General features: G+C 41.0%; 1 protein-coding gene across 3 annotated transcripts in view; it reads left to right on the plus strand.

Annotated features, from left to right (window-relative positions):
- Positions 1 to 15,334, plus strand: part of FYB2 (FYN binding protein 2) — a 172,756-nt gene that overhangs the window by 115,689 nt on the left and 41,733 nt on the right. For all 3 annotated transcript variants that reach the window (XM_012527894.3, XM_058303512.1, XM_023590845.2), the window contains exons 7-11: positions 348 to 379; positions 4,192 to 4,291; positions 7,200 to 7,332; positions 12,984 to 13,095; positions 13,184 to 13,224. In XM_012527894.3, the coding sequence (XP_012383348.3) occupies positions 348 to 379; positions 4,192 to 4,291; positions 7,200 to 7,332; positions 12,984 to 13,095; positions 13,184 to 13,224 (418 nt within the window). The remainder of the gene's footprint in view (positions 1 to 347; positions 380 to 4,191; positions 4,292 to 7,199; positions 7,333 to 12,983; positions 13,096 to 13,183; positions 13,225 to 15,334) is intronic.

Here is a 15,334-nt window from a genome sequence, read left to right on the forward strand (position 1 = left end):
AATACCACAAATTCATATTTCCTCATAGGACTTAAAAGCTCTCTATTCTATCCTGGAAAGTCAAGCAAAGAGCAATTTATTTTTCTAAGTCAAGTCATACATTCCCTCTGGCATCTGCCACAAGTTCTGAAATGCTTGTCTTTTCTGATTGATCTTCAGCTCTACCGGCAACATTTCACACAACTCTCCATTTTCAGTATCTGCGGCGTTTGCTTTGTCCTGAAGCCTTATCTCCCACCCTCCCCCACTCCCACCTTTTCACCCAGTCCCTAATGATCTATAACCAAACAACGGAAGACTTATTTGGGTGGCTAGATGAAAGTAACCCTTTTATTCTTTACTTTCAGCCTGGCAAGAGTTTTCTCCATCAAGAACTTAGGTGAGTTGTCTCTTCAGAAGGAAAAATATCAGACCTGCAGTGGACGCTTTGATGACTGAACTAGTTTTCCAGGCAGCTCTGTTTCTAGTGCCTGGTTCCGTTCTCTCTCCCTGTGCCTTGCTGAGAAGGGGCCTGGTACAGAGAGGGTGCTCAGTGATGCAACTCTCTCCTCATCCCAGCCCACACTCCACTCACTCAGCAAACACCTCTTACTGAGTACCTAATACGGACCATGCATTTGCTGCAGTGGCAACTGAGACCTGGCCTTGCCTTCCAGAGCTCCTTGGTCAGTGGGAAAGTCCCACAACTAAATAGGCAAATGACAATCACATGAATCCCAAAGTTACATTTCTCAAAATGTACCATGCTGTTTCAAGACTCTTCGTATTTGCTCATTTCACTCGTTAATTCACCCCTACTGAGTGGCTTGGCAAACCAGTCCCTTCCGCGTGGTACTACTGTGAGGTACTATAAGGTATACATTTGTTTGCACTAATGCTACTCTGTGCAGTTTGTTTTCTTACATGTCCCTTTATCCTCACCCTTCCCACCACCCTGTTGTCCACGCACTCCTTGTGGACAGGGCCCACGCTTGGTGCTTGGTATTCTAGGTGCCTCCCATTCCTCCTTGGTCGGGAGCAGTGCCCTGGCAGGGAGCAGTGCTCTGGCCTGCCTGCTGAGGGGCCCCTTTTCCCAATCCTTCCCTGAAGTCATTTTTACTGCATTGGAGTAAACATGAGCTCTGGAAAATTTCCTGGTTGAGACTAAAACCACAAGTGCTGAATCCTGGGGGAAATCCCTTCTTCAGCAGGGCAGGAGATGGTCTTGTTTTCTCCTTGAATGACTCTCAGTTTCAGGACCTGTCCTGATCCTGGCCCTTTAGTACCTGGCAAGCAGCGTGTGGGCAGATGGTAGGCACGTGTCAAATGGTCAATTACTTAGTTCAACATTTATATCGAGCCTTTACTTTCTTCACACCCTGCTAGATTCTGACAGTACAAAAATGAAAAGAATGCATTACCTATCCTTGGTGCAAGATGGGAGTAGAGGCCAGGGTAGTTGGGGGTGGAGGTTAATTTGGAGGTGAACACTATCAGTTAAATAGGAAATTACAATGAATTAATTACTGCTGTGGAAGTTGTAAATGCACAGTGGGCAAAACCCACCTCGAGGCTCCAGACATGCTTCCTTGAAAAGGTTATGACTGAGTTAGATCTTGAAAGAAGTGTCAGAATTGATGAATTGGGCAGGTAAAAAATGGTGGCATTGTGGTCCAGGCCCACGGGAAAGTGTGAACAAACATGTAGGGTGTTAACAGTAAGATATGAGCAGGAATTTACACTGTGATATTGTTTGAGCATAAAGCTCAGTGTGGGAGTAGTAATGAATGAAGCTGGGTAAGGAGGCAGAGCTAGATCCAGTAACTCACTGCTTAGTCATTTAGACTTGCCCTGTCCAATAGAAATATAATGCAAGCCACATATGTAACTCAAAACTTTCTATAGCCATATTTTTAAAAAGTAAAGAAGAAGTAGGTGAAATTAATTTTTAAAAGTATTTAAGGAAAGTGGATGTGGCTCAAGTGTTTGGGCTCCTGTATACCATGTAGGAGGTCTAGGGTTCGATTCCCAGGGCCTCCTGGTGAAGGCAAGCTGGCCCATGGAGAGCAATGACCCACTCAGAGAGGTGGAACAGCAAGATGACATAACAAAAAGAGACACAGAGGAGAGACAATAAGAGATGCAGCAGACCAGGGAGCTGAGGTGGCACAAGAGTTTGAGTGCCTCTCTCCCACTCTGGAAGGTTCCAGGTTTGGTTCCTGGTGCTGCCTAAAGAGAAGACAAGCAGAAGAACACACAGCTAATGGACACAGAAAAGCAGACAATGAAGGGGGGAGGTGGAGATAAATAAGTAAATATTTTTTTAAAAATTTAACCCAAAATATCCAAAATAACTATCATTTCAACATGTAATAAATATAAAAATTATTGAGATATTATAGATGTGTGAGTGCGTATATATATTTTTTCATACTGGGTCTTCAAAATCTGGATGTATTTTACACTTACCAATGGCCCAATGCAGACCAGTCACATTTTAAGTGTTTTAATAACTACATGAGGCCACCAGCCACTGTGTTAAATCAGATTTAGACTTTATCCTGCAGGTAAGAGGGAGCCACAAGAGAGGTTTAAAGCAGAACCTGTCTACCTCATTCCCCTATGGCATTCCTAGAAGTCATAAAATTAAATCTAATCCAACAGTTATTTATGGAGACTCATCTGTGTAGAAGCTATGGGGCAGGAATGGGAGACAGGAAGATAATTACAAGGACACATACCTCAACAAGGGCAGTAAATACCTTAGGAGAAATATCAGTAATGTGTTATGGAATATAAGAATTGATTAATTCTGACTCAGCAAGTGCTGTGATAAAGAAAACGCCATTGGCAGTTATTGAGGACCTATTATAGACTATGACCATTGCTAGGCTTTCAGTATTTTTACCACAGTTAGTTCACATGACAACCATGGAGACTGGCATTATGACCTTTCATTTCTAGATAAGGAAACTTGATTTTTTAGAAAAGCTAAATTTTAGAATTTTAGGAAATGGTAGAGTAGGAATCAGAACTCATCATACACTTCCCGGAGCCTATTCATCACAGCAGAGCTAGTGTTTCTTTAGTCTGATGATGGCCAGGAGTGCTCAGTAACTGGGTGAATGAATGAAACTCCTTAAAATGCTTTCTGTTGTCTTTCAGAAAAACATTCCTCTCTGGTGATCATTGTAGGGTTTTCTTTGAGGGCACTTTTTCCTCTGCCTTCCACATAGCTGTTTTTAGGAAGGTGAGCTCATGCTACCTAATGCTCTGCATTACCAGAACCAGTACTTCCACGGGAATGCCTATTTCCCCAGCCTTCTGTCCTTGGTCCTGGTTTTTTTTTCCTTACACTTCACCTTGACTCCTTGTATGTTCCTTGCTGCAGCTGGTATCTGTCCACCTGTGCATGGCAGTCAGTCATCTCATTAGGGAGGACTGACTGAGCAGTGCTGCGTGCCAGGCACTGTGTGCCAGGCACTGTGCTACCCCTCCCATGGGCTTATACCGCGTCAGCACAGGGGGTGCACACATAAAGAAGTCAGCTCCTCCCCGTTACCACTCTAGTTTTAGGTAGCTGAGGAGGAAAGGGAAGGAACTTGAGAAAGCCATAGATTGATGTATCATAACGCCACAGAGTTATTGACAATAATGTAGCATAGAAGGGCAAAGTGTGATGGGAGCAGAGAAGGTATGACTAATTCTGCTTTGGGAGAATCAGGGAAGGATTCTCAGAGGTAAGATGATTTAGACAAATCAAGAAGGCTACTGTTTCCACCAATGATATAAGATGTGAAGGGTATGTCTGACAAAGGAAACAGTAAATAAAAACAGTTGCTCAAAATGAATGGCAGGTTTGGGAAATTATGAGAGTCTAGACTAGATCCAGCAAAAGTGGGATAAGGAGCAGATCATGATGGCAGGTAATATTTTATCTTTCTGGCAGTGAGGAGTTATTAGGAGATTTGTAGCAGGATTGGCACCTGGGCACTGACTGGAGCAGGCAGACGGTCTGGGCAGCTGTCTGTAGAGTTGGTCAGATCCCAATCTCCCCATCTTTAAAAAAAAAGGGGGGGGGATGAAGTGGGGTGGGGGATTCATGTCTACTTAAATTATTTTTCCCCATTTATTTCATTTAGAATTGAGCCATGTACTATCTTCTACACACTCTAAGGTTCATTTTCTCCTATGTGTCTCTTCTTGTTTTAGCCCTCAACATGAAGGTGAAGATGAAAAAAGGAAGAAGGAGCCATATGAATTGGAATCTCAGAAAACAGAAAAAGACCCACATTTAAATCATCTTCTCAAGGTATCTGTGTTCCAGGGTTCCTGACCAAATAGTACAGTTCAGCTGTCCAGTAAGATCAGTTCATGGGAATGACTTCCTAGGGGCTGAGACATGCAGCTCTCCAGAGAGGCAGAGTCAGAAGATGCGGTGAGTGCTGGACATTTAACTGAGAAAATGTACGTGACAGGAACACTGAGCTCTAGCCCCAGATTTTCTCCTTATTTGCCATGAGGCTGTAGAGGCAGAGCTGAGACTAGGGAGATGTGAGGAGCCCCACATGCAAGATTTGAGGAGGCCTTTGCTCTCAGGTGCCAGCCCTGCACTTGTATGCCTCTAGGGCAGGGGTTCTTAACCTATTTTGTTCCACAGACCCCTTTACCAGTCAGGTTAAAAACACAGACCCCTTACTAAGTCCATACTATACTGTGTATTATTTAATAAATGTACCACACCCACACCAGCACATCCCCACAAGAATAATGTTGTTGTTTTTAATTTAAATTCAAGCTCATGGACCCCTTGCTAAGATCCCCTGCTCTAGAGTGAGTTTCTCCTCTCTGTATCCTTGGGCCCTGCTTAGAAAGTGACTTAGCCTCTGAACTGGATGGCCATCTCATCTGTAAAGTGAGAATAAATCATCCCTACCCAGTTACCACCCCCACTCTTACCCTAATTCCATTTCATTTGTGATGATAAATTAATGTGATTTAAAATGCTTTGTAAGCCATAAACTACCAGGAAAATGAAATGCTTTGCTGTGGATTTGATTAATATTATATGCACATGTGGTGTCCATATCTAATTGCCACTCTCCCCTTCAAAGTAGTCAGCATGGTGGGAGGCTTAAGCAATAGCCATCACCTGGGCTACTACCAGTGCTCAAAACATTCTAGGATACCCGTTTGAGATTTGTTTCTGTTCTGTTCTTTTAATACCGTATTGTCCCAGTGCCATCTTCAAGGCTAGGATAAATCAAACAGCACGCAGCAGGGTGGCCCTGCCCTGGTGCATAAGCCCAGAGGCCAGGCTGGAGCCGGTAGGGTATTTACACAGAGCAGCAGGCTGCCGTGTAATTCAAAGGCCAGAGGAAGAGGGATCAGAGCCAGGGAAGCAGCACCGGGTGTCAGGTCCACAGGGCAGTCGCTTGACCATAAATGGGTGATGAGACCAGTGATCAGGAAGGGTCGATCCAGGGCCTTCGAGCAAGGTGGAAGGGAGCATGATGACTGAGACTGCGAAAGCCAAAGCAGGCGCCTGCTCTTCTTCCGTGCTGGCTGTGTGACAGGAGCCAGGGTTGGGATCAGGCTACCACCAAAGGGACAGATTCATTCTTTCATGAGAAGGGTTTGCATTTTGGAAATGGTTTGAAAGACGTTAGGAAAATGAGGTGGGTAGTCTATCTGAACAGTGCTCTTTGGGGTCGAATATAAATTACAAATCAGTAGATGTATCATCCATTGTTATGCACACTGACTCTAGAGAACATCCCCAAGGAGAATCCTTTGGGGACTACATTGAAGGGCGATGTGACTAAATTTATGTAAAATATTCACTTCAAGGCTTCCTTGTCGTTTTCACCTGCTAAAAAAAATTCATTCCTAGCTGTGTGACTTAAAAGAATGCCTTTCCTCTTACTCTCCTCAGTTTGCCCCAGATTCCACCAAGAACACAGGATAACCCACACCTTATATCTTTAATCACATTAGCCTTTTCCAAGCCCTTTCAGGAATACCACGGTTAACCCTCATGTCCACTCTGTTGTAGTGGGAAGGACAGTAATCGCTGCTCCCATTTTCTCTTTATAATTAGAGAACATTTAAATGGACAGAAATGTTCTAAAGTTTCCCCCTGTCTCCCACGTCTCTTGTCAGACTCTCCAGAAACGCTGATCAGGTTTTGCCCTTGCTCTGATTGTGAGATAAAGCCTACACTCATTGTCTTGCATGAGAGGTACCTTCCTAACTCAGCCCCATTCTATCCTCTCTTTTCTACCTCATCCTCTCTTTTCTTCCCCTATTCCTTTAACTCTCCCCTCATGAGCAACTTCCATGCTCTCCTTCTGAGTACACTAACACTTTTCCAATTGCCCCATACCTTTGCTCCTGCCGTGTAGTCTTCCAAGTATTCTTTTACACATTCTATCCATCATTTACTTATATTTTTACATGCAGTTTAATAAAACCCACTTTTCAAAGTTTCCCCCAGTCCTATTTCCCAGCCAGCAGGATCCCCTGGTTTGTTTCCGTCTCAATCAGCAGTATAGCTCTAAATAATACTTAACCACCCTGTACCATAATTGTTTGCTTGTAGTGTCTCCATGACCAGTATTTTAGCCATCTCTCCATTGTCTCTCTCTGTCTTCAGGGCTTAGAATATCTTGCCTTTAATACATATTTGGTAAATGCTGCAGGGAAGGGGGTGTGGAAAGAAGCTAGAAGGGGCCAAAGAGCTGTGGGTGGAAAGATGAAAGGGCAGGTAAAAGGAAGGAAAGGACAGGAGTGCACTGCATCCCATAGTGGTCAAGGACACATGGGACTGTTAGTTGTGGGACCAGGGACAGGTTATTTAATCTCCCTAAACTCCCTAACAATATGACTAATGATATTTTCCTCATGGGGTATCATGAAGATTAAGCGAGAGAGAATCAATATTACAAAAGCCTGCTTTGCGAGCAATGTTTTGTATTATATCTTGACTGCCTCCTGAGGGCCTGCTCCTGTGCCAGGCATTCACTGGCTATTCAGAGGTGAACAAAATAGACATGGCATGCACCCCTGTGATACCTAGTGTCTAGCAGAGTAAGATAGCATTAAATAAATACTGTTTGCTACATGTGAAGAATAAATGAAGACTGAAGAACACCATGAGTGAGACAATAACTGAATGGATCAATCAGAGCCCCACATACCTGCCTGTTACATGTGTTTAGGTAGGCGCCTGTGAAGGGACACCTGGAAAAACCCACAAGACAAAGGTCCGTGGAGATAGCAGGAGCATTGCTGTCATCCAGACGAAGGCCTGCCCCGAGGCCTCGAAGCTGACCAGGTACTCCCAAAGCCACTGTAAGTTGCATTTCTTCCTTGTCCTCTTTTCCATTAATAAATTATTTTAAAGTTGAGCATGATCAAGATTTTAATTTATTTTAGAAATATTTCTCGAATATTATGTTCCAAGTAACTTGCCCTATTGAGACAGCTGTGCAGTAATAGAAAGAGCACTGGACTTAGAAGCATAAACCTGAGTTTCAATTCAGGCTCTAATACTTACTAGCTATGTGGCAAATAACTTCACATTCCCGTAGCTCAATTTCTTCATTTATGGAGGGGATCACAAAATGGATCTCACAGGGGTTTTATGAGGAAAAAATCGGACAGTATGTCACCTAGTGTGTATTCAGCAAATGTGTATTCCTTTCTTTTTATATCTACCAGCTCCTGTTGTCTTTTGTAGGCCCAAGTAATTGGCACATTGATAATATAGTACAGCATCTTTGGTTGACTTTATTCAGGTTGTAATTTGCCTTCAGGTTAGTCGCAACTCTTGACTGTAACTAACAATAACCAGATCATGCTATGGTAAGTAAAAAAAGGAAAAAGGATTCACTTAACCAAAAGTCTAATCCTGCCTGGATCCAGGGACACAAACAATACTACAAGGACGCACTTTTCTACTCCTGGTTTTGCTTCCTTCTGGGATGGTTGTTTTCAGGTAAATTCGACCCTTGTCATGAACTCATCCATGGAGCTGGGGGTAGAGTCAGTTCTATGCAAATTCTATAAAATCAGAGTGAAGGAAGATTCTCCAAGAAAAAATAAGGTTACTATCAGGGGGAAAAAATGTAGCTGCTGGGTAGACAAATAAAATAGATACCCACTCAATCTCATAAGCCATGGCAAGCCACTGACATTCCATAGTGTATTGCAATGAGAGCTATACAAAGATTAAACTGGCAGGGATCATAGGAGAGACTCAAGGCCCCTCAAAATCTATCTTCAGCCTAGCTGGCCTCAGCTGAAGCACATGCTTCTTTCTCTGCATATCCTCTGCTCTATTTTCAGTTTATTGGTCATGTCATGAGTTTAAGTGCTTCTGTAATTTTGCATGATCTCTTTCCTTTATCTGGAATGCCTTTATGCCTATTCTTTATGTGCTGACATCCTATTTCATCCTTTAAGAACTATCTCAGGGAAGTGAATGTGGCTCAAGTGACTGAGCTCCTGCCTACCACATGGGAGGTCTGGTTTCGGTTCCCAGTGCCTCCTGGAAAAGATGAGCAAGAGAGCGAGCTGGCACAATGGGCAAGTGTGGCAAGCTGATGCAACAAAATGATGCAACAAGGAGACACAAAGGGGAAAGACAATAGAGACACAGCAAAGCAGGAACCTGAGGTGGCTTAAGAGATTGAGTGCCTCTCTCCCACATAGCAGGTCCCAGGTTCGGTTCCTGGTGCCTCCTGAAGAGAATATGAGCAGACAGAGAATGGACACAGAGAGCAGACAGTGAACACAAACAATGGCGGGGGGAAGGGGGAGATAAATAAATTTTTAAAAATTAAATCATTCAAAAGAGAGAAAAGAGCTATCTCAAAAGTCAATTCTTGCGAGGTTTCCCTTACCTTCAGGCCATTCTTCTCTTTCCAAATCTTCAGGGATCACAATTCCTTGCTCCTTCGATTCCATGAAACTTAAACAACAGTAGATACACTGTATTTCCTTATTAGGTTTTGGAGGTAGGCCTCTCTGGCAACTATATCGTAATCCTGTGACCTTGAGAAATTTCCTTAGTTTCATGTATGTTTTTTGTTGAATTGTGTCCCCCAGGAAGACATGTTGAAATCCAAATCCCCAGTACCTCAGAATGTGATCTTGTTTGGAAATAGGGTCTTTGCAGATAGAATTAGTTAAGATGAAGTCATACTGGAGTAGGATGACTGGTGTCCTTCCAAGAAGAGAAGAGACAGGTATGAGGGGAAAATACCATATGACAACTGAGGTAGGGATTGAAGTACTACAGATGCAAACCAAGGATTGCCAGGAGCGAGGAAGAGGCAAAGAAGGATTCTCTACCTATAGGTTTCAGAGAGCACATGGCCCTACCAATATCTTGATTTCACATTTCTAGCTTCCAGAGTGGTGAAACAGTAAAATTCCATTGTTTTAAGTTGCCAGTTTTGTGCTACTTTATTATGGCAACCTTAGGAAACTAAGACTATGTACACATGGGGATGGTACTACTTATTTCCCAGGACCGTTCACTGGTGCATATAAACAGCCAGACTTTCATGTTAAATAACTGCTGTGCTCTTCATTTATTTTCCTTTTTGAAAAATTATAGCATACCTTTGCATTATAACTCATGGCTTATGTGTTTGTCTCCCATGTTAGTTTGTGAGCACCTGGAGATCAGAGATCACTTGATATTTTTCTCTGTATCTCTATAACCTGGTACAGTACCTGACATATTATAGACACCCAACAATTTTTTAAAATTAATTTTACTTATATACAATCAAAATCTATCAAGCATATACTCTCCCATTCTCTGTTCATCCATCCCTGGTAAATTCTAATCTACTTTCTGTCTTTGAGGATTTGCTGTTTGTAGATGTCTCTTATAAGAGACATCATTCATTTTTTGTCATTATGTGTTTTGCTTATTTCACCGAGAATAATGTTTCCAAGGCTCTTTCGTGTTACAATATGTCTCTGATCTTTATTCTTTCTTATGGCCAAATAATATCCCACTGTGTTTATGTACCACATTCTGTTTATCCAGTCATTTGTTGATGGACTCTTGGGTTGTTACCATCTTTGGTTATTGTGAATAATACATTTATTTTAAACTTTAAACTATACTTTAAACATTAGTATATAAGTATCTGTTTGAGACCCTGTTTTCACTTTCTTTGGGTATATACCTAGAAGTGGAATTGCTGGGTAATTGCTGGTAATTCTCTATTTAACTTTTTGAGGCACCACAACATTGCTTTTCACAATGGCTGCACCATTTTACATTGCCTCCAATGGGGTACCAAAGTTCCAATTTCTCTGCATCTTCTCCAACACTTGTTATTTTCAACTTTTAAAATAATATCCATCCTAGTGGGTGTGCTGTCATAGCTCATTGACACAGGCATAGCACATATACCTTTCCAAACCAATAGGAAAGAAAAAAAGAGTGAAGAGAGGAGAGGTAAAACCCCAATTTAAAAAAAATTGTGGAAGATGAGAAAAATGGAATGAATAAAAAGTATGTATTAAGATAGAACTATCAATAAGCACTATAAATTTAATAGACTAAATGCACTAGTTTGAAGATACATGCATTCAAATAATTCAATATTCAAAAAATATTTGAGGACCTATTTTGTGCCCAATACTAAAAATAGTAAAAAAGAAAGACAGTAAACAAAACAGATAAAAAAAATCCCTGTCCTCATGGAGGTTACATTTTGATCAGAGGGGTCAGACAATAAATTTATAAATAATTAAAAGATCCTCTGTGTGGAAGAGTAAATGTTATGGAGGAAGAAAAATAAACCAAGGAAAGAGATTTAGGGAGGCAGGTGGAGATAATGAAGTTGCAGTTTTAAAATGCTCATGAGCTATTGACCTCAAAGAAAGGAGAGTGCCAAATGTGTGCCTGGGGAAAGGACGTTATAGGGAGAGGAAGAAAAACAGGCGCCTAAAAGATGTGTTGGTAGGACAGCAAGGGGTGGGGGGGAGTGGTTACAGAGTGAAGCAGAGTGACAGGAGGGTGTGGTAGGAGGTAAGGTCAGAGAGAAACAAGGGACCAGATAGTTTAGGGGCTCTTTTGTAGATCGTTTCAAGAACGTTGGCATTTACTCTGTAGAAGTGTAGCATGATTTGACTTGCATTTTCTTTTTTCCACTTTAATCACTTTTATTTGTACAGTTTAGTAATATTGATTACATTCCCAATTTTGTGCTATCAGTACTATCATACATTATTAAAATATGTTCATCACCTCAAAAATAGGCTTTATCCAATGCAAATTAACTCCCAATCAGTTCTTCAATTCAGTAACCTCTAATCTACTTCCTGTATCTATAAATTTGCTTTTCCTGGAATTTCATTTCATTGTATTTGACCTGCTTAACTCAACAACACCTTTCATGATTTGTCTGTGTTGTAGCATCAGTACTTCCTACCTTTGTACAAGTGAAAAAAATTCCATTCAGTCTATAATTTATTTATCCAGTCATCTGTTGATGGACACCAGGATTGCTTCCACAACTTGGCTATTGTAAAAAAATGCCAAGAATCATCCTGGCTGCTGTGATGAAAATAGAATGTAGTAGGATAAATCAGGGAGGCCTGTTACAGGGTTATTGCAATAATTTAGATGATGGATGATGGTGAACTGGACCAGGGTACCATAGTAGAGTTGTATTTAGATTCAGGATATAGTTTAAAAGTAGAGTTGATGGATGGTTGTTGATTAGAGGTGGGATCTGAGAGAGAGAGGAGCCAAGGATATTTCCAAGGTTTGGGGCCTGAGTGTCTTAAAAGAGGGAATTGCCCCTTTTTACTGAGAAGGGGCAGACTTCAGGAACAGCAAGTTTGCAGAGAGAAATTCAAAGTTTGGTTTTGAACATAGTATGTTTAGACAACTAAGTGGAAATGGTATGCAGGCAGTTGGAGTATCTAGAGTTCATGGGAGAGGTCTAGGTTGGAGATGTAAATTTGGGAGTCATCTCTGTTTTCAAAATATAGCCATAAAGTTTTGTGTTTGCCTCAGCCAGAAGGAATGATTAAGACAAGAAAAGTTATCCCAGACTAAAATGTAAGCAAAAGTGGGTTCGGCATCTTGGTTTTGTGTTGGAGAAATTGATTGACAACTTAAGGAAATGAAGGACTTCATACCTCAGGTCCTATAGATGGTTTGGGGTGTATATGTTAATTGGCTCCTCGTCAGAGATTAAAATCTTATTGGTTGGCTAATTTTATTAATAGACAAATCAACTTGCTTGTTGTTCTCTTCTTAGATATATTATTTATTTCTGATTAATAGTTCATGTCTGAACATGGTTCTGAATCACTCATGCCCTAAATATTAACCTATGTCAACTGATAAAGAGGCAGCAGTTTTATAGTTATGAAAAGTTTATAGCTCTGTTAAATAAATCGGCGGCTGCGTTTAGCAGATTAGTTACTTGTCCAAAAATCACCTACACATTTTACAACCTGTCATACTATCTTCTGGCTAATTCCATTGTTAATGAGTAATAAATGCTCACATGTGCTCAATCAACTTGCCTAAGATATTTTGCTTTAAGAAAAAATGCCACATGACTGAATAAGCTTGGTTACATGTAGACTAGAGAAGCCCGAGGGCTTTAACCTAGAGGACTTCAACATTTGAGTCAGATTAGAGGAGGAACCATCAAAGAAGACAGAGGAATGACTGGTTTACCAGGTAACCAGTACCCTTCATAAATTCGTATTTAATCCTTGCTATAACCACATGAGAGTAGGTATTATTATCATTATTCCCAATTTCAGAGAACTGTAAGGCTCTGCAAGGTAAAATGGCTTGCCCAAGTGTCATACATATAATCTTTATAATCCAATTCGGCATATTTAATCTTCTTTTTCCTATTGTTGCTTCCATTGCCAGTTCTGTTTATGACTGCATTTACAATAGCAGCTGATGAGATGTTCTTCAGAGGGGTTGTCTATTTTGCTTATAGGTGGGAATGCAGAAGCATTAGAGGCAACTAAAGAAACTCCAGTACAAGGGGCCTTAAAACAGGATTCCACTGCAGAGATGTATGATGATGTTGAGTACCCCCGGAAAGAGCAGTACGTACATCCCAACCCTTCAGCAAAATGAATTTGATGATACTTTAAAGGTAAAATCTAATAGTCGATGGTCCTTTTCTCCCCACAGACCAAAGTCAGAATTATCTAACTCTTTTGCTTCAGAGAGTGGTAAGTATTGGAAGACATTTCTCCAGTAGGGATTGCTGAAGTACTTCTGTGGCTGATTAGTGATGTGTCTTTTATGTATTCATAGTTTTAGTGATACCAGTTATTTTGGGGGGATGATAAGCTAAGAGAAGAGGTCCAAAGCTATGTGCTGGGAAGCGGACATGGTCCAATGGTTAGGGCGTCTCTCTACCACATGGGAGGTCTGCGGTTCAAACCCCGGGCCTCCTTGACCCATGTGGAGCAGGCCCATGCGCAGTGCTGATGCACGCAAGGAGTGCCCTGCCACGCAGGGGTGCCCCCCTGTGTAGGGGAGCCCCACGCACAAGGAGTGCGCCCCATAAGGAGAACCGCCCAGCGCGAAGGAAAGTGCAGCCTGCCCAAGAATGGCGCCACACACACGGAGAGCTGACACAACGAGATGACACAACGAAAAGAGACACGGATTCCCATGCCGCTGACAACAACAGAAGCGGACAAAGAAGAACACGCAGCATATGGACGCAAAGAACAGACAACTGGGGCGGGGCTGGGCGGGGGGGAAGGGGATAGAAATAAATACAATAAATCTTAAAAAAAAGTTATGTGCTAATAAATGCTCTTAGAATCACGAGGGTGAAGGTGCTAGTCATGGAGTTCTTATGGTAAAACAAACAAAAACCCACTTCACTATAAAATTGCTACCTTCCTGGTCGTTTCACAATACAGGACTTTTTTGCTTGAAGCACTTTCATGGCTTCTCAATGTTTTTTTTAATTAACTTTTTATTTTGAAATAATTTCAAATTAAAGGACAGTTGCAAAAATTATATAAAACCAATACAGTGAATTCCAATGTACCCCCACCAGATACCAGATACATCAACTTTTAAAATTTGCAACATTTGTTAAATCATTCTATCTATCTATCTATCTATCTATCTATCTATCTATCTATCTATTATTTTCTAAACATTTGATAGGTTGCATGCATCATATTCCTTTAGCACTTAATATTTCCTAAGAATAAGAATATTCACTTATGTAACCACATTCAGTACTGTTATCAAATTCAAGAACTTTAACATTGATATAAAGCATACAGTCTGTATTCCAAGTTTTTTAATTGTCCCAAAATGTCCTTTTGGGCATTTTCTTTTCCATTATTAGTACCAGTTCAGAATCATGTATTACAGTTGTTATTGTCTCTTTAGTCTCTTTTTCTTTTAATTGTGGAAACATATATACAACATAAAATTTCCCATATCAACCAAGCATACAAGCAGTGGGATTAATCAAATTCAAATGTTGTGCTTCCCTCACTATCATCCATTATCAGAACATTTCCATCATCCCACACAGAAACCCTGTACCCAATTTGCCTTAGCTCCTGATAAACTGCATTCTACTTTCTGTCTTTATGAATTTTCATATTCTAGTTATTTTATGTAAGTGTAACATACAATATCTGTCCTTTTGCATCTAACTTGGTCTTTCAACATGATGTCTTCCAGGTTTGTCCACATTGTAGCACGCATCAGAACTTCATTCCTTTTTACAGCTGAGTAATATTCCTTTCATGTATATACCACATTTTATTTCTCCAGTCATCCATTGATGGATGGTTGCTTCTACCTTATGGCTATTATGAATAATGCTGCTTTGAATATTGCTGTACAAATATCTGTTTAAGTCCCTGTTTTTACTTTCCTAGAAATAAACCTAGAAGTAGGAAGGCCAGGTCATATGGTAATTCTATACTTAACATTCTGAAGAGCCAGCAAACTGTTTTCCATGGGGCTGCACCAGTCTTGCATACCCACCAACAATATATGAGGATTTCTGTTTTGCTGATTCTTGCCAGCATTTGTTATTTTCCTTTTTTTTTTTTTTTAAATAGCCATTCAGATGGGTACAAAGTAGGGTTTTCCAGGGCTTTTCAGATTGACCTTAAAAGGGCCTAGAAGGCTTTGAGTGGTCTGCTCCTACTTTGCCTCATCTCACCCTATTCTCAGCCTTCCTGTCTGAAGATCCAGTCGGGGTGACCTTTTGGTTCCTCTGATTTGCCAAACTCCTAATATAGGGCCCCCTATATGATACTATATGATACTCCCCTCTTCCTGGAATGTTCTTCT

Source organism: Dasypus novemcinctus, chromosome 9, assembly GCF_030445035.2.
Source record: "Dasypus novemcinctus isolate mDasNov1 chromosome 9, mDasNov1.1.hap2, whole genome shotgun sequence".
NCBI lineage: Eukaryota > Metazoa > Chordata > Mammalia > Cingulata > Dasypodidae > Dasypus > Dasypus novemcinctus.